General features: G+C 42.1%; 1 protein-coding gene across 3 annotated transcripts in view; it reads left to right on the top strand.

Moving 5' to 3' along the window:
- CCDC88C (coiled-coil domain containing 88C) overlaps positions 1 to 22,431 on the top strand; it is an 86,956-nt gene that overhangs the window by 8,836 nt on the left and 55,689 nt on the right. Inside the window, exon 1 of one of the 3 annotated variants that reach the window (XM_042881586.1) lies at positions 21,746 to 21,768. The exons of the other annotated variants lie outside the window; for them this stretch is intronic. Coding sequence (XP_042737520.1) covers positions 21,766 to 21,768 — 3 coding nt within the window. The 5' untranslated portion in view covers positions 21,746 to 21,765. Of the gene's footprint in view, positions 1 to 21,745; positions 21,769 to 22,431 lie in introns of those variants that run through there. 3 annotated transcript variants of the gene reach the window in all.

The raw sequence follows: 22,431 nt of genomic DNA, 5'->3' as shown, positions 1-22,431 counted from the left end.
CTGCTTGTCTTGATAATCTAGCCTCTTTTAATAGTATGCAAAGAGAAAACAGATTTGGTTGGGGGGGGGGGGGTGCGGGGAAGGGAAATGATTCAGAATCATGTGCTGTGTTCTTTAATGTCTCGTTGACCTGAGCTTTATTGGATTACGAGTGTAATCGTAATCCAATAAAGCTAGAAACCACTGAAGAAGGTGAAAACATATATATATTTTTTTTTAATAGAAAACAGTAGTCTGGGCTCTCAGGAGACACAGTAATGGTGTTCCTCTTGTAGCTCAGAAAACATCAAGTACAGTAAATCTTGCTGCTTGAAGACTGTATATATAATGCATGTAAATAGCAATCAATTATCATGAGAATTGATCATTCTTTGCATTTGGTCCTGAAAATGTGTGATTACAGGCCATCATAACTTTTTTGTATGATGGCAGCATAGTATAAGAAACTTATTTGTCCTTGTCACAGTTGTATCTTCAAGAGAGATCCAAGATCTGAGTGTTAATCTGAGTTTCCTTTTCTTTTGATGCTATGTGGAAAGAGTTAAAGCTGTCTGTGCTGTAACTGAGGGTGCGGGTATTCGTGTTAGATACTTGGAGGTTTTTATGTTTTACAGTCTGAGCTAACTAGTTCATTTTAGCTAGAGCTTTTTTAACATGTGGTTAAACTGTTCAGTAGAGATAGTGTGGAATATACACTGGTGAGTCCAAAAGTAATGTGTCCTATTGTTTCCATGGAAACAACAGATAAAAAGAGCACAAAAATGCTGTTTGATAGAACAAATTCTGAGCTGTGAAAGGCTTTTTTTCAACATAGTCACCACTGTGAGTTCTTGTGTTTTGTTTTGTTTTCCAGCAATGAACAAGAGCCTGCATGCTATGTTTGTAAAAATCTGCATGGCTGTCTGGAATGTGGCTTGTCTTTCATGTTGCTGCTGCCTAAATGCAGCACTCACTGCTCATATCCGCACTTTGATGTCATACAGCATTCTGTCATGTGCCCCTCTGCTGCCATGTGTCACATGGCAACATGTAATAGAATACTGGTGGGAAGGTTCAGCCTTGTTGCCCACCGGCATCCCCCTCTGATGTTATGGGCCAGTGTAACAAAATAACAGGCATTACTTTTGGAGTAGCCCTTGTGTAAGTATTGCTAAGCCTGCTGCTAATATTTATCTTTGTGTTTGTTTTCTTTTTAATAGCTTGAAGTTGTAGGTGTTGCTTGCAGCGATAGTTGAAGTGAGGGTTGTGTCCTGCTGACTGAACATACAGACTGGATTTTGGTTGCAGGCTGGCAGTGGGAGGGGAAAGTTCCTGACAAACAATAGGAACAGAATCTGCTGCTTCCTCAAGGGGAAACAAAAGCTCTAAAAATACACCATTGGTCTTGACACTTCACGTTCCCTTTCAGTGGATGGACCCAAGTCAAGGTTATAACTTAGTGAATTTGATAGGCTGTGTCTCCTCATGCTTTATAGAGGAATGATAGTAGGTATGATAGAGTAATGGCCACTCTGTTGTTATGCAGGACCAGTCAAGGATGTGGCATGGATTTGTGTTACTGGAATCTGTGTATCTGAGAAAGGTGACTTAAAGGCTACTAAAAATAAATCTGATATTCAGAAGCTAGGTGACCCTTCAGGGCACATAATGGCCATGAAGAAGCCTTTTTTCAGTTCAAATAATATCTCATTTTCAGAAGTTTGCAAACTGAATTTTCTAACAACTTCTTGAAGAGCTGCCTTCCCAACTTTCACCTTCGCAAAACCTGATTGTAGATGGCTATGAATAAAAATGTTAAAGACTTACTTAAAGCGGGGGGCAACTTTGGTTGCTGTATATATATATTAGTTATATATTATTTATTTCATAAGTAATTGGGCATGTAAGAGTGGTTACTTCTGGTAGCAGGCAGACATTTCTGCGTGCTGTGCTGTCTGAGCAGTCGTACCTCTGCAGGTCTGTTCCTGGGGTGGGGGCCTCTGCTTTGGAAACAAGGCAAATGACTCATTTTGCTGTGGGATTTCTTGAGCATTCAAAGGAATCTGTCATTAGCTGCATTTAATAGCTGTTTCAGCCCCAGTTTGCTGGAGAAATGGTGGATCATAAAACTTCTGGAGTTGGTGCCATATCTTAACAAAGGGCTGAGTTAGGCAGAATGTGTTTGTTGCTCATTGTATGACACAGTGTCTCATCTTGTTCAGGCTGAGTTCATATACTTGGCTGTCTTTAAACTGAAATTCAGAATGGCTTTGTATGATGTGGCTTGGTACAGTGAGAGTCAGCCACTGCCTAGTGCAGTGATGATGATGATTAAAGGGCTTGATAGAGAATGGAGAGTACTGGGGAAGGAATGCTTGCCCACTTCTCAGTGGGGTTGATGTTGTGCGTGCTTGTCCAAGGGTGAAATCTTTCCCACATACTGCAGTTAACCTGTGTTCATGGGTCTGGCTGACCTGGCGCTGTGGTCTGCTGCCTTGTCATGCAGGCACAGTTGGGAATGTCAGTCTGCATGCCAGCAAAGGATAGCCCAGTGTAACAGAGGTGAATTTATCTTGCTATTCCTGAACACTCTCTTATCTTGGTAAGGTTTCTGTTGTGAGCTTTACTAAAAATCAGCCACTAGTCCAGTTAGCTGGAGAGCAGTTCAGGTGCAAGAATCGGAAGGCCTAATGATGTTTGACTTCGCAGGAATAAACATGCTTGACCCAGGTTCATAAGGTCCATAGTATGTTGTTATGGCCCTTAATTGCTCTGGCACCTTCTGTTTCTTTTCAGAGAGGTGATTAATCCCAGCTGTGGCAGCTGTCTTCACAGTGGCCTGTGGCAGTTCTTGTTTCTGGCAGTGTGTTGATAGAGTTTGTTTGTTTTTAAAGCGTTATAAGCCTATGATTGTTTCCATCAGTGGAGGGGAGAAGTTAGAAAACATGGATTTGCCATGCTACAGAGAGTGTGTAAATCCTGTAGATGCTGTCACTTGAAATGTCTGTGTGTGAAGAGCTGCCCAAATCTCTGCACTCAGAGAGCACTCTCAGACTGAGGGTTTGGAAGGGCCTAAAGGCAGGCTGATGGGGGAAGCTCACAGTGGCCTTGTGCATCCTCTGCTCCTGTCAATTGTCAGATTCAGAAGTCTAAGGAGCTAACAATTGCTTTGGTAGCAGCTTATTTAAAAACAAACAAAAGCAACCCCCAAAAAACTAAATTAATGAAAGAATTTGTTTTGATGTCAGCTAGTTTCTTAACCTTCAAAAATGCCACTAACCATTCCAGCTGTATGTACTGCATTCTTAAGCAAAAATTCCTACAACTTATGTAAAATTTTGAGGTTGTTGAGAGGATTAAGAAAGAACATTATCATCTGTTGGCCAGTCCCAGCATGGGTGCTGTGGCCACATCGGGAGTATGTGGATGAGCAGTTGCTGTGGGAAGAAGTGCTGTGGTCACAGCTGTGTTTTGCCTGTAGTTCTTCAGCTGTGGCCACTGAATACTTTGCAAATCGCCTCATGTTTCTAAAACAGATGGAAATATGTATGTCTCCATTAAAAAAAAAAAAAAAAAATAGTCTATTTATGTGAGCTCTAAAATGAGTTATGACTATGTGGTTTGTGCAGTAAAAAACTCTCATTCCTTAGCATTTTTATTAAAGTTAGGTTGTGGAGAAGTAAATATGGAGCTATTTACTGAGCTCTTAAGAGCTTTATATCACCTCAATTCCTACCTGCCCCACCTAAGCTCAGGTAATGGTGAAGAAGGATGTCTTGAAAAGCAAGGCACCCTTCATGTTTCTCAGTCTGCTTTTACTTTTCTGTGCCAACATGGAGCAAATGAAGTACAAGCAGCAGGATTTCTTATCAATTAAGTGTCATATTGTGATGATGAATTAAAAGGCGTTAGCTGCCTGTGAGGTGGCTGTTGCTGTGAGCTCTGACACTGGGTCTGCAGTAGTGCTGAGGCTGGGTCTTCCATAGGAGAGAGATTTCTGTCTTTAAGCTGGGGCCAAAACTGCTTCTCCCTGTGGTTCAGCTGGGGTCTTGCAATGCCAGTGGCTTCCAGGTGGATAAACAATGCCTGCTTCTGTATTTGGAGCATTGAGTCAGGTTGGGAGCTCTTGGCTGGATTGTGGACATGAATTTGAACTTCAAGCTCCAGATTTGGACACAAGTTATGAACTGGCAACTGTATTTGAGCTATAAATAAAGTTCTGGAAGTAGAATGTCCTTTTCTCTGTGTTAAAATCTTTCTCTGCTAGGCCTGCTAATTCTAGTGGCCCTGGATTCCACTCCTTAGCAAAGTAAACACCAAAATGCTAGAAATACACTTAAAAGGACATTTTTCTGAAGTAGAAAAGCATTTCTCTCTCTGGGGAGGGGGAGAGGGAAGGGAATTCAAATACAGTAGCATACTGAGCTAGATGGTAGAACTAAATTCATATTTTTGATGTTATTGCCTATTGGTATGTCAAAATACAGTATGTGTGGGTGACTTCTTTTCTTTGATTCCTGTTCCCTAGATCTCTAATTTAGCAGCTTGGCAGTGGTGGGAGGAGCCTTTCATCATCTAGAGCTTTAAATTCCAAGATTATTAACAGTGTCAAGAGCTAGACATCAAAAGCTTCTACAGATAAGCTTTCTCTAATTCATATGCTTGACTGATCTTATGCACTCGTGTGTGTGTGTTCTTTCCCTTTGCTGTGTGGTTGTATGAGCTGTGTTCGTACAGACTCCTGACCCGTTTCTGCGTTATGTCTGGGAACTGTCTTCTTGCACCTACCAAAGCTATACAGCTTTTGTGGCCCGATTTTGGCAGCTGCACATAGGAACACATTAATCAACTGCTGAGGCTCTTTTTAACAGCTGTACAGTAAATAAGTTAATACTGACTTGCGTGTCACGCTATGATGCTATCGCAGAGATGCTCAGTGTCTCAGTGAGGCTGTGGGCCTTACTCAGGAAATGCTGCTTTGTCATCAATGTGACCTGAAGTGTGATGTTATCAGTTTCATGTTTGTTTCTTCCTCTCACTAAAATACACTGGTTATTTTGAATGTATCATAGGTAGAATGGCTTTCTGTATGTATTTATTCAGTACTTAACTTAAAGAGTCCTCCTTGGTTCTGCATTGACCAAAATATTTTTGGTTAGCTGTACTGTTGTGCAGCAGTGTGGTCATGATACGTGAAGGCTGTGCACAAGGCTGGCACTGTGAGGATGTGCTGCTATCATGGCGATGGGTGCCAGTCAGTGAGATGCTGGCTGTGGTGTGGGCATTCTAGGGGTGCTGAGCTGGTGTTGGCCTCTGCTTAGTCCCTCACCTGGGGACAGTGGTACTGCTCTTCTGCAAGCAGAATGCCAGAACAATCAGAAAGATGGTATCATCTAATGTATAGTATCATGGAATGGCTTGGGTTGAAAGGGACCCTAAGGATCAAGCTCCAAACCCCCTGGCGCACGCAGGGCCACCGATCTCCAGATCTGATATCAGGCCAGGTTGCCCAGGGTCCCATGCAACCTGGTGTTGAACACTTCCAGGGATGGAGCATCTGTCCTGCAGGCCTGTTATCAGGCGCTTCAGTGAGAAAGAAGCTGAAACAGGTGACTCAAAACTACCAGCCAGGCAATCTGAGGCCTGTTTCCTGGAACTGAAATTTGGGAAAGAGCCGAACAGGCTGGCGTGTCTGTGCAGCTTTGTTTTCGTTTTTTTCTAATAAGCTAGAGAGGCGTGAGTTCACAGTGTGGATAAATGAAGCCCAGCCAAAAGAAGAGCAGCGTCCTGAAATAAGAATGTGTTTGTGCAGTGGTCAGAACAGCAGGGCAGGGTTCACGTGTAGGCTTTGGAGTGTTGCTGTTAATCAAAGGCTGTGTGTCAAAAATGCAAATGTGTTAGTGGAGGCTGGTGAGAAAGGAAGGTGTGAACTACTGGCACAAGCTGCCTCTTGTCCTGCTCCCCATGGTTTCTATGCATCTTTGCAGGCTTGTAGGGAGGTCGAGGTGACTAGCAGCTAAGGGACTGAGGATTGCAGAGCCGTAAGCACAGGGGCAGAGTTGTGCAGAGCCCATCTGTAAGAGTTTTGCAGTGGAGTTGCTATTTGGTCCCATACAGTACTGTTTATGAAGCCTCTGCCTAAATTCTGGGCAGATGTCCCATTTTGTGTTAGCTAAGGAGATAACTGAGTTCTTGCAGAGGCCTCCAGTTTCAGTTGTGTTAGAAAATGGTCTGCATGCTACTTAGGGCTGGTAGTTGAGATTCATTTTTGCTAAAAGAAAAAAAAAAAGGTAAGTGAAAATTCAAGATTACTTTCTTTTTGTTTCTGTAGGGGATTGTGTCATTTTTGTGTATATACACAGAGAGAGAGACAAGAAATTGTACAAAAATGTGAAATGTGATTGCAGGCAAGTCCTCTAATTGCATGGCAGTTCCCTAAAAGACTTCTACTGTTTAATGGCAGCTTTCAAATGAAGGTGTTTTGTTTTTGTTTTTTTGTCCATTGTCTGAAGTCTGTTCTTTAATGCAGGGTGACTTTCCTTGAGATTCTCATGTGCCAGGTTGTAGCATGCTGGATTGACTCCAGTCTTGTTCCCTCACAGTGCTGAGTCTAGATCAAGGCTGGGTGTGGAAGGTTGTTCCTGTTGGTTTTGGAGAGTCTTTGACCCAGATGAGCAGAGGTCATCTCTGTGTGTCTTGTCTAGCAGACCTGGGTTTTGTGTTCAATAGCTGTTGTTACAAGCTTACATTCCCACACACTGCTTTTGGTAATGAGTTTTATTTATTTATTTTAGGTCTGTAAACAATACTTCCATGGTGTTTTAATCTGAGGCAGATGCTTGGGATATCTTCTAAAGCAGCGGTTATCAGCCTCTTTGAAGGAGTGATTGAGATCCTCCCATTCATTTCTGGAGCTGAAGCATCATATCCAAGTGCAGAGTTGTATTTACTTTGGAAACAAAATGTGGGCTGCATCATAAAGGTCTGCTGGAGCTTTATTCTGACCCCCCGTATTTCTGGCAGTTGAGTGCTGTAGGGCATAGGAGAAGGTGTGGAGTGGCTGCGTCTGTCCTGCAGAGAGCCTGCCTGGCTCCTGAGCAGGAGCAGAACTGGCTGCAGGAAGCAGCGTTAGCCTGCTTGTTACCTCACTGAAGGCAAACCTCAGCAAAGGATGCCTTTTGTACTTCATGCAGAATGTAGTCTTTATGACAGTGTAAATTAAAGGTACTTAGTCATGAATGCACTGAAATCAAAATACTGTCACTGAGTGATGCATACATGCAACTTCCCTGTGCAAGTTATGCTGTTTTCTTTTTTAAAATCCTTCCTTTGCAAACTCTCTAAGGAGCAGATAAAGCAGATTGTGTGCACTGGTTTGTTGTGTTGTTTTTTTTTTAACAGCTCTTTAGGTGGGCTGTTTGAATGTAAGCTGTGTGAGAGCTGGTTCCTCTCCTGTTTCACATGATGATTAAGAGATGGAACTGAAGGAGAGTTAAGCTTTTACATTCTGCTGGGCTCTCACATGGCTGCTGAAAGTGCCTAAATAAAAACCTGCTCAGCAGACCGAAGGTCCCTGTGGAGCTGTCACTGTCTGTCCTCTTTCATAGTTAGCATTATTAAAAGTCTCTAGATGTTTATTATTTTCTTTTTTAGACTCAGTGACATCATTAGAGCCTGCTAGGTGACGGAAGACGTGACAGGCGTCTGCCTCTTGGGGACAGGGGGGAAGACTCCTGGTCTCTACAGAGAGCAATCTTGTATTAATTCTATTTAAGTATCTTGGGGATATTTAACGTTTAAAAAAAAAATAAAAATAAAAAATAACATAGGTGATACTCTTCATCTATTAAAAATATGTCCCATTTAGTTACCTAGCATTAAAGAACTTATTGTAAGAAGGCCTGATTTATTTGCTTTAAGGTTTAGAAGCAAGAGAAGTTCCCTGTGGCACCCTAGAGTTATTATTACTTCTAAATGTGATCCCATATGTAGAAAATTCACTAAAAGGTATCTATAAAGGAATCCAACATCACTCTGCTATGCAGAAGTAGCTGTTTGTTTGGAGTGCAGTGTGCTCAAGGAAAAGGGGAGTGTTGCACTGAGGTTAATGCTTGGTTTATTTTGGAGCAGCTGTGTTAACAGGAAAACTGAGTGGTGGGAGTCCCAAAGGAGGATAAACATTTGCCATCATATACTGGGAGGAGGTGAATTTAATTTTGATACTAAATACGGAATTGCTGTATATATTAGAAGGATAATTTCTTCAGATATGGATCAGTCAGTATTATATGTGTCTTTATTTCACTCCTGAATATATTTTTCTTTCAAGAAGAGAGAAAAACAAGAACAATCGCTGTGGTTTTTTTTTTTTTTTTTTAATTTGAAAAAGTTGTGTCAGTATTTCTTTCTGTCTTTGCTTGTAAGATTTGAGACAAATGCTTCTCTGAACAGCATGTGGATTGCTCTTAATAGTTGTACATGCAGAAAGTAGGAGCTGGTAGTGGAGGACCACAAAAGCTGCCATTATTAGAAGCCTTGCTTACACTTCAGTGCTCTGGCGCTAAGCTCTGGCTCCTGGATTCCAGTCATGCAGAAGAAATGCAACTGGAGTGCTCCGTTTTAATTCTCAAGCTTGAGTGAACTGCTCTGCATTTCTTCTAGTACATGTTTGCTTTGTAGCCTGAGCCAACATCTTGACTTGGGAAGGTGATTTTTGAGCTCCATTTTTTTGCTTAGATCTTTCTCTTTATAAATTGCTGGGTGTAAATGCTATGCAATTGAGGGATTCAGATTTCAAATAATTTGTTATTGCTTGAAGACTTCTCAATAAGATGCTGCAGACTTTGGCCTCGTTTTATAAACCTTCTCAGTTCACTTGTACTTTCTTTTCATGGTGTGGGACCTGATTATAAGCAGTACTGACTGTGCAGTTCAAGATGCTTGGCTAGGTCCGTGGTTTTGCTCTGATACCCTTGGACATTGTGAAATCAGAGCTGGCTGCCAGATCATGGCTTGTTTTGGCTCTTCTCCTTGACAGCATATCACAGCCCTTACCAGTGTCAAGGGCTTCATCACACTTTATCAGTACTTGGAGACTTGCAGTGTTTATAGCAACCATGTGAATGCCTGCAGAATGTCCCATCCTGTCTTGGCTTTGAAGGCTTCTGCCCAGCCTACTGGTAAGAGATGTGCTCATCTGAGAGCTGAGCTGGCACAGTCAGCTGCTTCTGTGACATGCAAACTGAACTGCACGCAGCCTTTGTGGTGAGCTGTGTGCTCTGCCACCCATTTATTAGGGAAAAATCTCTTGAGGTTCATTTGATTTATTTATAAACAAGTAGAAATACATTTGTAACCAATGACCCTTTTCATGTGTTATGGAAGTGAAAAGCAGTGGAAAACCTATGGTAGCATCTCTTTACTTGGGAGTGCATGACAAATATCAGGTTAATAACTTTGAAATTCCTGCTTTATTGATAATGACTGTGTCTGACTTGCGTAAAGCACGCAGCTTCCCAACTTCAGATTCTTGAAGCACAAGCCTTCAGTCTGCTGCCAGGTTGTAAGATCTCTCCATCATTTGGATATGTTGCCAGTGTGGTGGGTGTCCAACACTTCCAAATCAGGGTATGTGACATAAGGCAACAGGGAACTGGTCTTCAGGAGCAGTGACCCCTTGCTGGGACAGTGTGCCTGGTCTGAACATGTTCTCAGATAAGGGCTTACACCCATGCTGCATTGACAGGAGGTGAAGTTTCTGCTGTCTGTGCTGGTGTCCTGCTGTTCTGCAGCACAAAAGGAAGGTCCCCTTGAGTAGTCTTGCGTTTAATAGCTTTAATTTCTACGGTGAACGAGGCCATGCAGAGTGACAGAAACTTTCTTCCCCAGGGAATGTGTTCAGAACAGCATTCGTGGTCAGCTGATTCAGCCAGGCAGCTCCTTCCTGCACACAGAGATATAAAAAGTTTCATAGCTTACCATAATTTGTACTGTAGGTATCTGGCATGCTGATGTAAGACGCACTTCTGCTTGCCTTAACTTAGGGAAGGATGTGAAGGGTTTTTGTTCTTTGGTACAAATATTAAAGCCTTAAAGAAGTTGCATGTTCATAAAAAGGTAGAATTTGGATCTTAAAGTATTTGCTGAGATCTCGTCACTAAACATACAGCTGTGAGGATGGGGAGAGGGGGGAGTTCTTTGTGACAGTTTGAGCGCTTTAACTACCATCTACCCTGTGATAGGGACCCTTTTTGGGACATGCTGCTGCTCTATCAGATATGATAAATTGAGCAAACTGGTTTCCTGGCACTTAAGAAGCCAAAGAAGTTTGTGGTTAACAGAACCAGGCTGACTAATGCAGTGGAGACCTAAAATCATCTGTTTGCAGAGATGAGCGTTTTTTTGTTTTTTAATGTATTGTCTAAACAGTTATTAAACCAAAAATAACATTTTTTGACAAAGAATTATCTTCCTTAAGGATGAAATAGGAGAGGGAAGAGTTTAACTGCTACCTCTCACCTTTCTAATGAGAAGTCATTAATTTTCCTTTGAGATTCAGAGCAAGTCTGTTCCAGTTCTCATCCCAAAGCATATGCTGTATGCCCTCGAGGGGGAAAACAGTTAAGAATTACAAGGGGTATTATGTATGGTAGAAACAAGCAACCTGCTGAAGTAATAACCTGCTATATGCCCTTAAGTCTCTGTATGAATCAGTGCTTTTAAGTGGTGACTGAAATACGAGGAATATGTCATCTCAGAGATTAACAAGACAGCCTCACTTAGGAGATGAGAAACACATTTATTTTCTTCTTCTGTAATACTGATCCTCGTGCAGGAAGATTCAGACTGGAGTAACTTCTTAAACTGCTGTCTCAGTCCTTGAGATATGGCTCTTTTGAGACAGAACAGGATGCAGTCGAGCTGAGCATATTTGATTATAGTTCTATAGCTATATAGTTAAATAGCTATAGTTCCGATAACAAAGTCTGATCTCCTGACTATTAACTGCCTGAAACCTCTGAGAGTTTTTCTGTTGTGGCACAGTCCAGTAACCAGTATTGCTTTTTAAATAGCATAAATGACTTCTCTGCTCCCTCTTGTGTGGATAGGTAACAGTGGTGAAATGGCTTGCCTGATGCTTCAGCTCTCTGTAGTACTGGAACATCTCCTGCTATAGACTAGTGTCTAACTCTTGTCCCTGGATTTCCTGTGGGCTAGTTCAGGAACAGCTTGGGAGCATGGTGATTCACTTGGAAGAACTGCTATGAATCCATGGTTTGTGCCTGTCTGGGCCTTGGGATTCAAACGCTGCGTCTTCCACCAACTGCTGGGCTGCCGCCTTCACTTAATTGTATGCGTGTGAAGAGTAGTGCGTCTGATGAAGCAGATGCATGCACACATCAAAGTTTAGCATTAGCTGCAGATTTACCTAGTGTTAATTAAAGAATCTGTAAGTATTAAGAGTACAGAATTTCAACTTTGGCTGCTAAATGTATTTCTTAAAAATAAACAAAACCATGAGGTGTCTGAAGAGAAACTAAAGAGCTTACACATCTAGTTCTGTGTAACTGAGACATCTTTAATCTGCACTGAGGAGTGGTGTGTTTCAAAGCACTGGAAACCACTTTGCATTGTGTGCATTCATAAAGAGGTGCTCATTAAAAATGCATTTTTGGTCACCACCTGTTACTTGCTTAATGTGATGTGTGCTTTACTGCACTATTGTGTTTTGTTGCTCTTTTCCAAAGTGCATTATTCATCGCTTTGAACTGTATGGGTAGGAATATATTCTGAACATCTGATTTCTGTACTGACCATTCCCCAAGGAAAGACTAATGTCCGTGTTTATGACCAACAAGCCAAGCCTTTCATGTCATCTTTTTGTGAAGATTTCGTACCTTCTGCATACCAAAGATGCAATTAGGGGATTTGCGTCTGTGATGCAACAAGGAGACAGCAAGGAGGCTGTACTTGCATGCAACAAAGACCTCCTAAAGCATTTAATGAAGACCTATTTGGGGGACTGTGCAAAGCTTTCTCCTGCTCCTTTGTCCCCCAACCCTTCTTTCACCCACATGTATCATCTGAGAGTAGGCATGTGTGGAGTGAGGTGTATGCTAACTTAGTTGCTGCCAGATACAGTTGATGTGGAATACTGAAACCCAAAAAACATAGAACCATGGCACCCTTGCTTGCTTTTCCTTTTCTGGAACAGAAATGAAGAATTTCACAGGTATCTCTTAAGAGTTTAGCTTCCTTAGCCAGTAGAAATACAAATTGGAAAGTGTTAATAGGTGGGGAGCTAGGTCTTTTTTTTTTCTTTTAAAGAGAAATGCATCCACGAAACTACTCCCATCAGCTTCTTCCCAGAGCAGAACATATGTTCTAGTTATCCCTAAGGGACTCCACTACTTATCTGTCATTGCAGAGCAACAACTACTACATGGCTATACCCCTACCTTGTAAAAGAGTGTTGTGTTGGAATAAAAAAATGCCTGCAGAGCTGCTCTTATCTGTTCTCCCCAGCTAATCCAAATCTCCAGTGTGGAGGTAAAGCTGTGAATAAGGAGCCCAATGAAACACGTAGCGTAGTGTACACATTCACTCAGTGTGTACCAGAAGATATTTCCTCCCTAATGGACAAAGGAATGAGTAGATGGTTGAATGTTGTGTTTTTTTTTTTTCTTTCAGTGTAATGTGAAATTTTATATAATGTGATCAGCAGGCAGGTTTCATTTGCATTCTTAGTCATGTATCCAAAACCCGCTCTACAACCTGATGGCATCAGCAGTCTGCTCGCAGGAGCTTGAAACAGTAGGAGTTGTGCAGCTTGGAGCTGAAATGAGTTGGCAGCACCATTTGAAGAAGTTTGCTTAGTTCCTGCCTACATTGTGTAGGGCTGGCTTCAAAAGGACTGTTGCTTCTACGTCATGAGAATAGCTTTCAGTCCGAATTCACAAGGAATCGTGTATCTACAGATCTAACATGCAGCAAATGCTCATTTTAGTTTCAGTTATGCCTGTTCTTGTAGTGCTGCTAGAAATTGACAGTGGTGACTGGATTAAGATTAATTCAGGGAAATTCTGTTTATTTATTATTGTGCATTAATTTTCAGTGGTAAATTTCATAGACCCAGCACATCTGCATATTTACACTATCAGTAGAACATTCTTAGCTTGAAGGTCACGAGTTCAGACTTCAATGCCTGATTGTAGGACCCTGTATTTACCATGCATCTTACTGCTGTGGAGATAGCGAATGGCTACTGCTTGTGCTGGGACTTAGAGGAATGGTGAATTGAGCTGGTGCTACAAAGGTGCCAGAGCGTCTGGGTCTGCATTCGGGTACCACACTGTAATAATTACTGGATTTTCTTTATGTTCAGCAGACTATAAGCATCTGCTTTCTTCCTTTAAAACTAGCACCACCTGCATGTTTTCTGAGCTATTACTTAATATGCCTGTCTCCAAAGTATTAACTCTTACTGTAGGTTGAAGAGTGCAAATTGTTTTACTGTGGCATTTCTTCTGGTGAGTGGCTGCATTAATTCCCATAGAGCTCCAATTTCTGAGCAGCCATTCATCACTCAACCAATTCACGATGCTCTCAGCAAGAAACAGGTTTGTCCAAGTAACTCAATGCCTTTGCTGAAGTGTATTTAAACAATGATGCAGAGCAATTTTATTAAGTTATGTGAAAAGCTGTTTGTAAACCAGAACAAAAGAATCCTTACTCAACACATTAACATGGTCGATATTTTGGAGTTCAAAATGGACCCAGCATTGCTCATTTCTCTGTTACAGATGAATCTTTTTTGCCAAAGAAGTTTTGTGCTTCACTGAGGTGAAGGGTGTAAACCTGCTCTGCACTGACAAAATTCTGCTTGTGCTTATCTCTCTGAATTTAGTGCCCCTTAGAATGTCATCTGAGGCTGCCTCTAGAAGCTGTACTTTCTCTGGACTACCAAGGAGTGAATACTGCTAGGTTCAGATACACTGCAATATAAACTTTTGTGTAATCTATGCCCTTAATTTTCCAGTAACTCTTACACTGTAATGTAGCCCCAGTGTGCTTGAAGGTAGATCCTGCTCTCCACAGCCTGGGGCTTGAGTCACTTTTGGCTGAAGCATTCTTTCAGGGGCTTACCTTCCCCTCCTTTTCTTTCACTAGCAGAGGCCAGCCCATCAGGGCTGCACTTCTGTTGTCTGTGATCTTGCACTTGCCCTCCACCAGTCACTCGATCCATCGTCTTGTGTTTCTGTTGATTATGTTGCTTAAAGAGTAAACCTGAGCTCTGCTGATTTAAGTAAGGGCTCTGCATGTGGGAGAGCTTGGGAATTGCCTGGAAACATGCGTGCGTGCCACGTTGATGTGGCGTTAAGGGAGTTGGAAGATTAAGAAGAATAATTGAAAAATGACTGTAATACAAAAGGGTTTTGGTAGTACACATAAAATTTTGACCTGCTCTGTTGTGTTTTTTTCTGTTTGTAACTTGTGTTTTGTGCTGTGTTTAGGAGTTATTTGTTTTTTGAAGTGTTTTGATTGGTTTTTAAGCTTTGTCTCAGTAAGTGCAAAGTCTTGAAAGTCCTGTTTCCTTTCCATTACAGATGCTGTTGTATGAGCTTGTTTTTTCAGGAAAATCCTAGCATGACAGCTTGAGAGGAAATTGGTTTTTGTTAATATGGAAGACTCAGCAGTCAGCAACCTTAAGACTGGCCTAGTGGGAGCAGAAGTTAATCTTCCCTGTATGTTAATAGTAATGTAGTGGTACTGCTTACTGCTGTTTATATGACAGATGGCAAAAAGGCAGTACCTTCTAAGATATGTCTACACCCTTTGCATTTTCTCATGGTGTCAACAGGTATTCATAGAGCATTGCATACATTCAGTGTGCTGTGGCCACCAGCAATTACTGGTAAGTCAAAAGTGTGAGAAATTAAAGGTATAGGAATAACTTCGTTTTTCTCCGTCAGAAAGAAACACATTTTCTGCTTAGCATAGCCTGAGCTGTGTGCTAGTCCTGTCGTGAAAGAGCACCTCATTTGGAGGCCCGGTGTGAGGCTGATGGAGAAGTAAAAAGAGCAGAGCTCTGCAGAGATAGGTAATAAATGTTATGTGTTATCTGCACAATTCACAGTAGATTACACAGATTGTATTAGCTGGGGCTAATCAGTTTCTTCAGATACCTAAAGAGCACTGCTAGGGATTGGGAAGATTTCTCTTGAGGGTATTAGCAGAACACATAATCGTATGTTTGAATGCACAGGCTGGATTACCACTAGTAACTGATCTAAGCCTAACGGCCCCACACAAGGGACACTGAGCATTGGCTGTTTCCTCTTCTGCACGTAGTGGGTGAGCCTGAGTTACAGACCCACTGACTTGCAGCTGGACATACATGCACAGCCACACTTGATAGGTTAATGTGTCAGTGTAATTCTGTCCTTGTGATGTGCTAGGGCTAAGCCCAGTCAGATGCAGCTTGTGTTTCTTTATTCTTGCAGCAGCTACTGGAATGCTTAGGAAGTGTAATTTTTAACACGCAGCATTCAGATGTGTTAAGGCAGCTGGTTTGGGATTATTCTAGTTTTTTTAATTTTTAATGCAGTCACATGAAAAATCTTGATGTTTGTCTGCTTAATCTATTTTTGTTTTGTTTGTTTTTGTTATTGTTGAATTCCCAAAGAAGCAGGGTGGTCTAGTCCTGTGATCAGCTAGTGTGTTTGTGGAAGCAGTTGTCTTTTTTACCATAGGCTTCTTGAAATTGCATTCAAACTACTGCATGCATCCTCTGCATCTGTTTTTTTTTTTTATTTTATTATTTTTTTTTTTTTTAGCTGCTGAAATTCTTTCTGCCTCATTTTGCTTGTCTGGGAAATTCACTTTTCATGTTCTTCAGAGCAGGCTTCACTTTTTCTGATATGTTAATATTTGGCTTCACAATGGGAGACTCTCATATCCATGAAGACCTGGGTGACTAGAATAACAAACAACTGCCAAACAAGCACAGATTAGGAATATGGTTTCAAACTAAAACAGAGATATTTGAAGTGGATGTAAGGCAAAAGTTCTGTTTTGTTTTAATGGTAAGAGTAGTGAAGCACTGAAACAAGTTGCCCAGAGGGATAATGGTGCCCCATCATTGAGGGCATTCAAGGTCAGACTGGATGGGGCTCTGAGCAACCTGATCTAGCTGTGGGTGTCCCTGTGCATTGCAGGGGAGTTGGACTAGGTGACCTGTAAGATCAACTCAAGTGATCTATGATTCTGTGGCATTGTGGCAGCTGTTGAAGGTGACTTTCACCTTTCTTCTTTTTTTCTTTTAATCAGCTATTTTTTTCCTTCAGTCAGAACATCCCTCCACTCTGCAGTTGCACAGTTCTTTGTTGTTCTGTGACATTAATTGTTACTTCAGCTGTGGAATTGTTGTGGTTTAGTGAGTTTTTTGATGTTAATTTCTAATGTTTTTCTGTATTGCAGATATGTGGAATAGAACTTTGAAGGTGACTTAATTTTTTGTGGAAGATGAATGGCTGAACCTTCTTTGCTGGCAGCACAGCCAGGCTGCTGCAGTGCAGGTTCCAGCTCTTGCTGAGATGCAGTTTACTGCAGCTTACAGGCAGGAAGCTCTGAATAGCCCATGTCTACTGCACACGAGTGTATTTGCTCCTCATAGATAGCTCTTCCCTCCAAAGGGGACATGGCGGCTCTGGACTTGCTGTTAAGCACGTCCTGTGAGAGTGGGTCCAGGGAAGGCCATGGGGATGCTCAGGTCTGGAGCACCTCTTCTAAGAAGACAGATGACGGAGCAGGGGGTGTTCAGCCTGGAGAAGGGGAGGCTCCAGGAAGACCTCACTGTGGCATTCCAGTATTTAAAGGCGGTCTATGAGAAAGTTAGAGAGGGACTCTATTAGGAGATGTAGCGATAGGACAAAGGTTAGCAGTTTTGTATTGTTTACACTGAATAGATTTGGGTCAGGCATTAAGGGAACATGGTGTAGGGAACCTGCTTTGGCAGGGGGGTTGGACTCTATGATCTCTGGAGGTCCCTTCCAACCCCAACAATTCTGTGATTCTGTGAAGATCCAGAAGGGGTATGAGGAGGGGCCTAGAGCTCCTCTTGGAGCAGGGTTCCTGTGTCTTCACTCTGCCCTTTTCCATTTTATTTGCCCTTGTCCTGGTGGTAGAGCAATTGACTCAGTGGACGTGAGAATATTTGCTTTCACAGAGTGCTCCGGTTACATTGTGCAAGCCACGCATGAAATTTACTGTGCCTTTTCACCTCTACCATGTGCAAGGATGCTGAATATGAATTCTTCTGCTTTAAAATAATTATGCAGTGATCAGCTGCTGCTTTGGAGTTCTTGATACTTTTTCTCATATTGTGGCATTGAAGGTATAATACAGATCTCTAGCTCTGAATCTCTAAGTAAACCCCAAGCTTGCCTCAAGTTAATTTTTGTTTTGTTTTTTGTTTTTCTTTGTGAAGTAGAAGTGTTATTAACAGATACAGTGTGTTTTATGAAAGCTAGTGTCATGTGCCCAGTTAGGTGTTTGATGCATCCCTTCCTTGTAAACACACTGAAAAATGCAAGACTTAGATATAGTTACAATAAGAGAAGTGGTAGAAATCCTCTTACATCAAACTTTCATAGCAGCCCTTTGGCTTGATGTTTCTTGATGGCACACTCCATTTTAGTATTGTAATTTGTTTCATTTTGGTGAACAAAGGGAGTGCAGCAGAGCTTACCCTCAGGAGCTCTGAATGGCTAACCTAACTCAGTATCAGGCTTCAGCATTAAAAGCTGTGAAAAATGCTCAGTTTTGAATTTAAATGTGAATACTTCTGGCTTCATTATCCCAGCAAAATTTGTTCAGACTGTGCTTGGGAAAACTGCTTTCCTTTTCATGTAAGTCATTGTGCTTGGTGTGCTGAATTTCGGAGAATTCGGAAGTGCTTCAAGTCTGTTCTGATGGTCTGCAGTGTTTCTTTATAATGTGTGCTAGGCCAAATTACTGTGGTCCTTAGAGACCACCACAGATTAGCTGGAAGCATGTTGAACAGATAGATTGCATTTTAGCTGGTCATATTAGTAATGTCAAGTGACAGGCCTTGAACACAACACATTCTTTATTCCCTGTTACTGCATAAACCACCCCATGACAACTCGAGGGTGGAATAAAATACAAGTTGGGAGCAATTTGTCTGAGCACCATTATGAACATCTGAACCCACTTGCACTTGATTTGGAGAGAGTAGTTGAGGATAAATCAATAAGCTTTTCATTTTCCTCAAGTAGGTAAATTAGAAGTGCTGCTGGCAATAGAAGCCGGGGGACACTGTGTTGCAATTGAATTTTCTCTTCTCTGGTCAAATCGATAATGCTGCTGGGCACAGCAGTAGAACCGCTGTGCTGAAATGAGTAATTTATCTTGGGGTCAGTCGGACCAGGCTGGGAGTTCTGCTGTTAGGTAGCTGCTCATAGTTTTGCTTCATATTTTAGAATGTATATTTTTATACTGAGTTTGATTAAGAAAATATTGTTTCCCCCATAACTGGGGATGTGGGGGGTGGGGCAGCTGCTTTATCATTGATTCCAGTAGGCCTGAAGTAAAATTAGATCCTAGTTCCTAGCATCCTGAAATTAATATATATATATATTTTTTTTACCTAGAGTAGCTTTTATTTAAGTACACACAGAACTTTTGTTATGGGATGTAAGCAATAACCACAAAAAAGTGCGCCATAAACAGTTTGATCTTAAAGCAGATGCATTTATCATGGCTTGCCTGCCTTACTCTCTGATGTGTGGAGTAATTTTGTTCTGTGTCATGCTGATGTGGGTGATGTAAGCAGTTAATAAGCTGTGAGAGTGCACAATGGATCCCATTATAACCTTGGAATTTTATTTTCATTTTCTCCATACCTTGCTGGTTACTGTCTTCTCATTGGCTTATTGATGCCTTGCAGGCTTGTGACGAGCTCTCTGTGCTGGTACAGCTTGCAGTGCAGGAGGCCTTACTTTGTGCTGGAATCTCTGTGCTACTCTAATACAAGTACCAAAACCTGAGCCATGACAGTCCTAGATCTAAGAATTGGGTGGATGATTGTTTCTGTGCGTATTGCATTTTTTTTGTGTGTTTTGTTGTTTTGGGGTGGTGGTTTTTTAATAGAATTTGGTCTCATTCCTCTGTTCAGTATATTTTTGTCATTTGGTTAGCTACTCACAGCCCAGTCGTGCTGGGGACGGTTCAGACTAGGTATAATTCCTTCACATCCTCTCCCACTGAGATCCCAGACCGTGACTGTCAGAACTGATTCCTTTCAGCGGATGAGGCAACAGTTATTTTAGCAGCTTTTGGATTTCCACTTGAAGGATCTTTAGAAGCCTGCTTTGTAGTTTGCTGGTTTCCAGGAAAAAAAACCACCTCTTTTATGACAGCTAATCTTCTAGTCTGTCACCTCATGAATACAATTATTACAGCGATGAGCAAGATTTTTAATCAAATTGTGTGGTGTATGTCACGTGTTGGTAGAGAAACAGTGAGTACTGAGTCACTCAGTGTCACCAGGTGTGCTCGCGTGGTAAGGTGCACATGGTGAACATCTCAATAAAAGATCTGCTTATGTTTTGCTTCCTTGCCATCGCCAAAACAACTTGTTTCATCTTGTCTCATCTTTTGTGGGATCCTGGTGTACAGTTTACAGAACTTGTAAATGGTTTTCCTCACGCTATCAATAACTTCTCGGATGACTACAGCAACATAGTTATGTTTGTCTGCATCGGTTGTTAAACATTCCTTTTTTCTTAACCTCCTTGTTGTAGGCTGCAAAGTAGCTTGTTTACTTTATTACATGAATACAAAACTGGAAATCCCACAGGTCTGAATTTATTCCTTAAAATATATTTTAATATTAAAATGTACTCATTTGCTCAAGTGCTCGCTATTAAGAGTTCTGTTTCTAGCAAAACTTGAGTCCAGCCATCCCAAGCTTGGAGCATGCTGCACAGGAGGCGCCAGCCCAGCCATGTTCCCGATAGTGCCCAAACTTACCAGCCCTGCTGCTGCCAGGCTCCAAGTGGCCAATGGGGAGTTCATCCATATGTGTAGGGTCATGCTTGGGGCAATGCCTGGAAGATCAGATGTGTACTGAAGGTACTGGAGAAGGATGTTGACAGCACTGCATAGGTAGGGCTCTGCTGAGCTTTTCCGCTCAGGGGTCTGAGCTCAGTTGGACTGTAAGCCTGTTTCTCTGGCCAGGGAATGTTCGCTCTTAGTGGTATAAATAAAGCTGATGATGGTTTTTCTTCATGGGCATTTTCAAGCAGGAGAGCACCATTTGGCTCCCAGTCAGCTGGGCAATTAGCATTTTATAGCCAAGCAATATACTTAAATGGAATGGCTTGGCTTGAGCGTTGAATTACAATGGCCAGTCGACTGCTGTTCTTCTTACATAATTTATTTGCTACTCCCTTCTTGTTCAGGATTCAAACAGAGGTTAATTTAATTCCACATGAGAAGCTAGTAGTTGCTTCACATTAGCACTGTGTGGTGCAGGGAAGTGTTTGCGTAAAGCTTGTTTGCCTGGTCCCATAGCTGTGGAAAGGACAGTTTCTCATACTCCTATCCTGACAGTATGTTCTTTGCTGCAGCAATTGGCATGCTCTTGTTGGCATTTAAGAATGCAGCCAAAATGGATTCCCCAAGACTGTGTTATTCCCTGCTGTTAGAGGCAAATTTTTAAGGAGCAAATGTGTACTGAAGCATGTGTAGTATGGGCCCGGGAGGCTTTGTTCCTACAGAAATATAAGGGGCCCGTTTACCCCGTTACATGTAAACAAAGTGTTAATATATGACCATGGTGATTTGAGAGCTAGAGCTGCCACTGTCTCCTCTGATGACCCAAGGCGGTCAGCAAACAGCAAACATCCTGCGTGTGTGATCTTAGGAAGATAAAAAGCGCAAGTAAAACATGCCCCAGCACTCCAGAAACAAATTGGGAGCTCTGAGTGCAGCAACCGCATTCCCTCTGTCTGTGTTTGTTCATGCTTTTATAAGCCTGAGGGCTTAACTCAGTGCTTAGGATTTTATCCGCAATCTCATATGTGTCTTAATTTTTCCTAAAGCCTTTGACTGATGGAATCAATGTAGGGGAATTTTGGCTTTATTATTCTTGTTTTTCTTAAGCTCCCTTCTTAACAAAGCGACTGTAAATGTGAAGCTCTTGGTGTGCACTGGCTTAGATGCCAGAAGGCTGCTACTGAGTACTACATTTATTTTTGTCTAACCTCATGACTTTTAGGTAGATTGAAAGTATCCTCAAATCCTTGTGGTGCCTGCCTGGAGTGCCCAGCTGCTCTCAGCAGAGCTGTGCCCCTGGCAGTGTCCTTGTGTTGCTCAGGGCTGCAGGTTGTCTCCACCAGCTCAGCTTCACACCTCTGTGGGCAGGCGCAGCTGAGAGCAAACACTGATCAGACACCTCCACCTCTGGCAGGGAGGCACTCCCCCAGAATGGAGTCATGCACTGGTGTGTGCAGGAACCTTCCTGGGTTCTATCCACTGGGTTTGGGGATCTGGCTCAAGTGATGTGATACTTGGCTGCCAGTGCTTGTGATTTGTGATGGTAAGCAGTGACCTAACCAGAGGCATCCGCTCTTGCAGCCACCACTGCTGATGAAGATGCTGAGGTCTTGGACAAGTTTCAAGTTCAAAATATCCTCTTTGGAAGAGGAGAAATGCAGGCACCTACAGGAGCTGCACTGGGGCCCGACAGATCTGTTTTGAATGGTATTCCTTAAATAAGACTGCTGTTATCAATGTTGTGTCATGGAAATCTCATTAGCAGTAGTACCAACAGTAAAAAAAAAAAAAAGTAAGCATACAGCAGTGTGGGAGAGCTGATGCTGACATGCAGTCAGCATTCAAACTGATCATGGAGTTGGTTCATGGCCTTAGTGTGAAGCTGGCAACTCAAACCCTAATTGTTTTAATAATTAGGGAAATTGTTACCATGTGTTATTGCTGTAAGTTTTACTGCTTTAATCAAGCTTTACTTGCGCTGTAAAAATATTTAAGTGGTCTCTCAGAGGAAAAATTAGGATTCTTGCTTTTGTAGTTGCTCCCTGGAGTACTGTGGGATTCTGTGTGCAACTGGAAGCGTTTGAAAGCCTTGCTCTGCTCTACAGCAGCCTCTGCCTGCTTCTAGCCATGCACCCACCCAAGAGAGAGCAAACATGGATCATCCTTTCCTCTGTTTCATGCCTCAGCTCTGCTGCATTCCTTGTGGAGCAGCATCCCTTATGTAATGCAGTGCTGCTTGCCTCAGGGGAATATAATGTTCTTATCTCCTGTTTATTTTGCTCACTGGACTCCAGCTGTGTGCCCAGGTTAAGAGCCTGTGTGTCTACTGGTCATTTCAGGTCTGAGGTTAATTCTGAACTGTTCCAGGTG

Source organism: Lagopus leucura, unplaced genomic scaffold (genome assembly GCF_019238085.1).
Source record: "Lagopus leucura isolate 7727_CA_CO unplaced genomic scaffold, USGS_WTPT01 Super-Scaffold_1, whole genome shotgun sequence".
NCBI classification, from domain to species: Eukaryota; Metazoa; Chordata; class Aves; order Galliformes; family Phasianidae; genus Lagopus; species Lagopus leucura.
The sequence above is the reverse complement of the archived record's forward strand: the minus strand, read 5'-3'. Positions and strand labels throughout refer to the sequence as shown.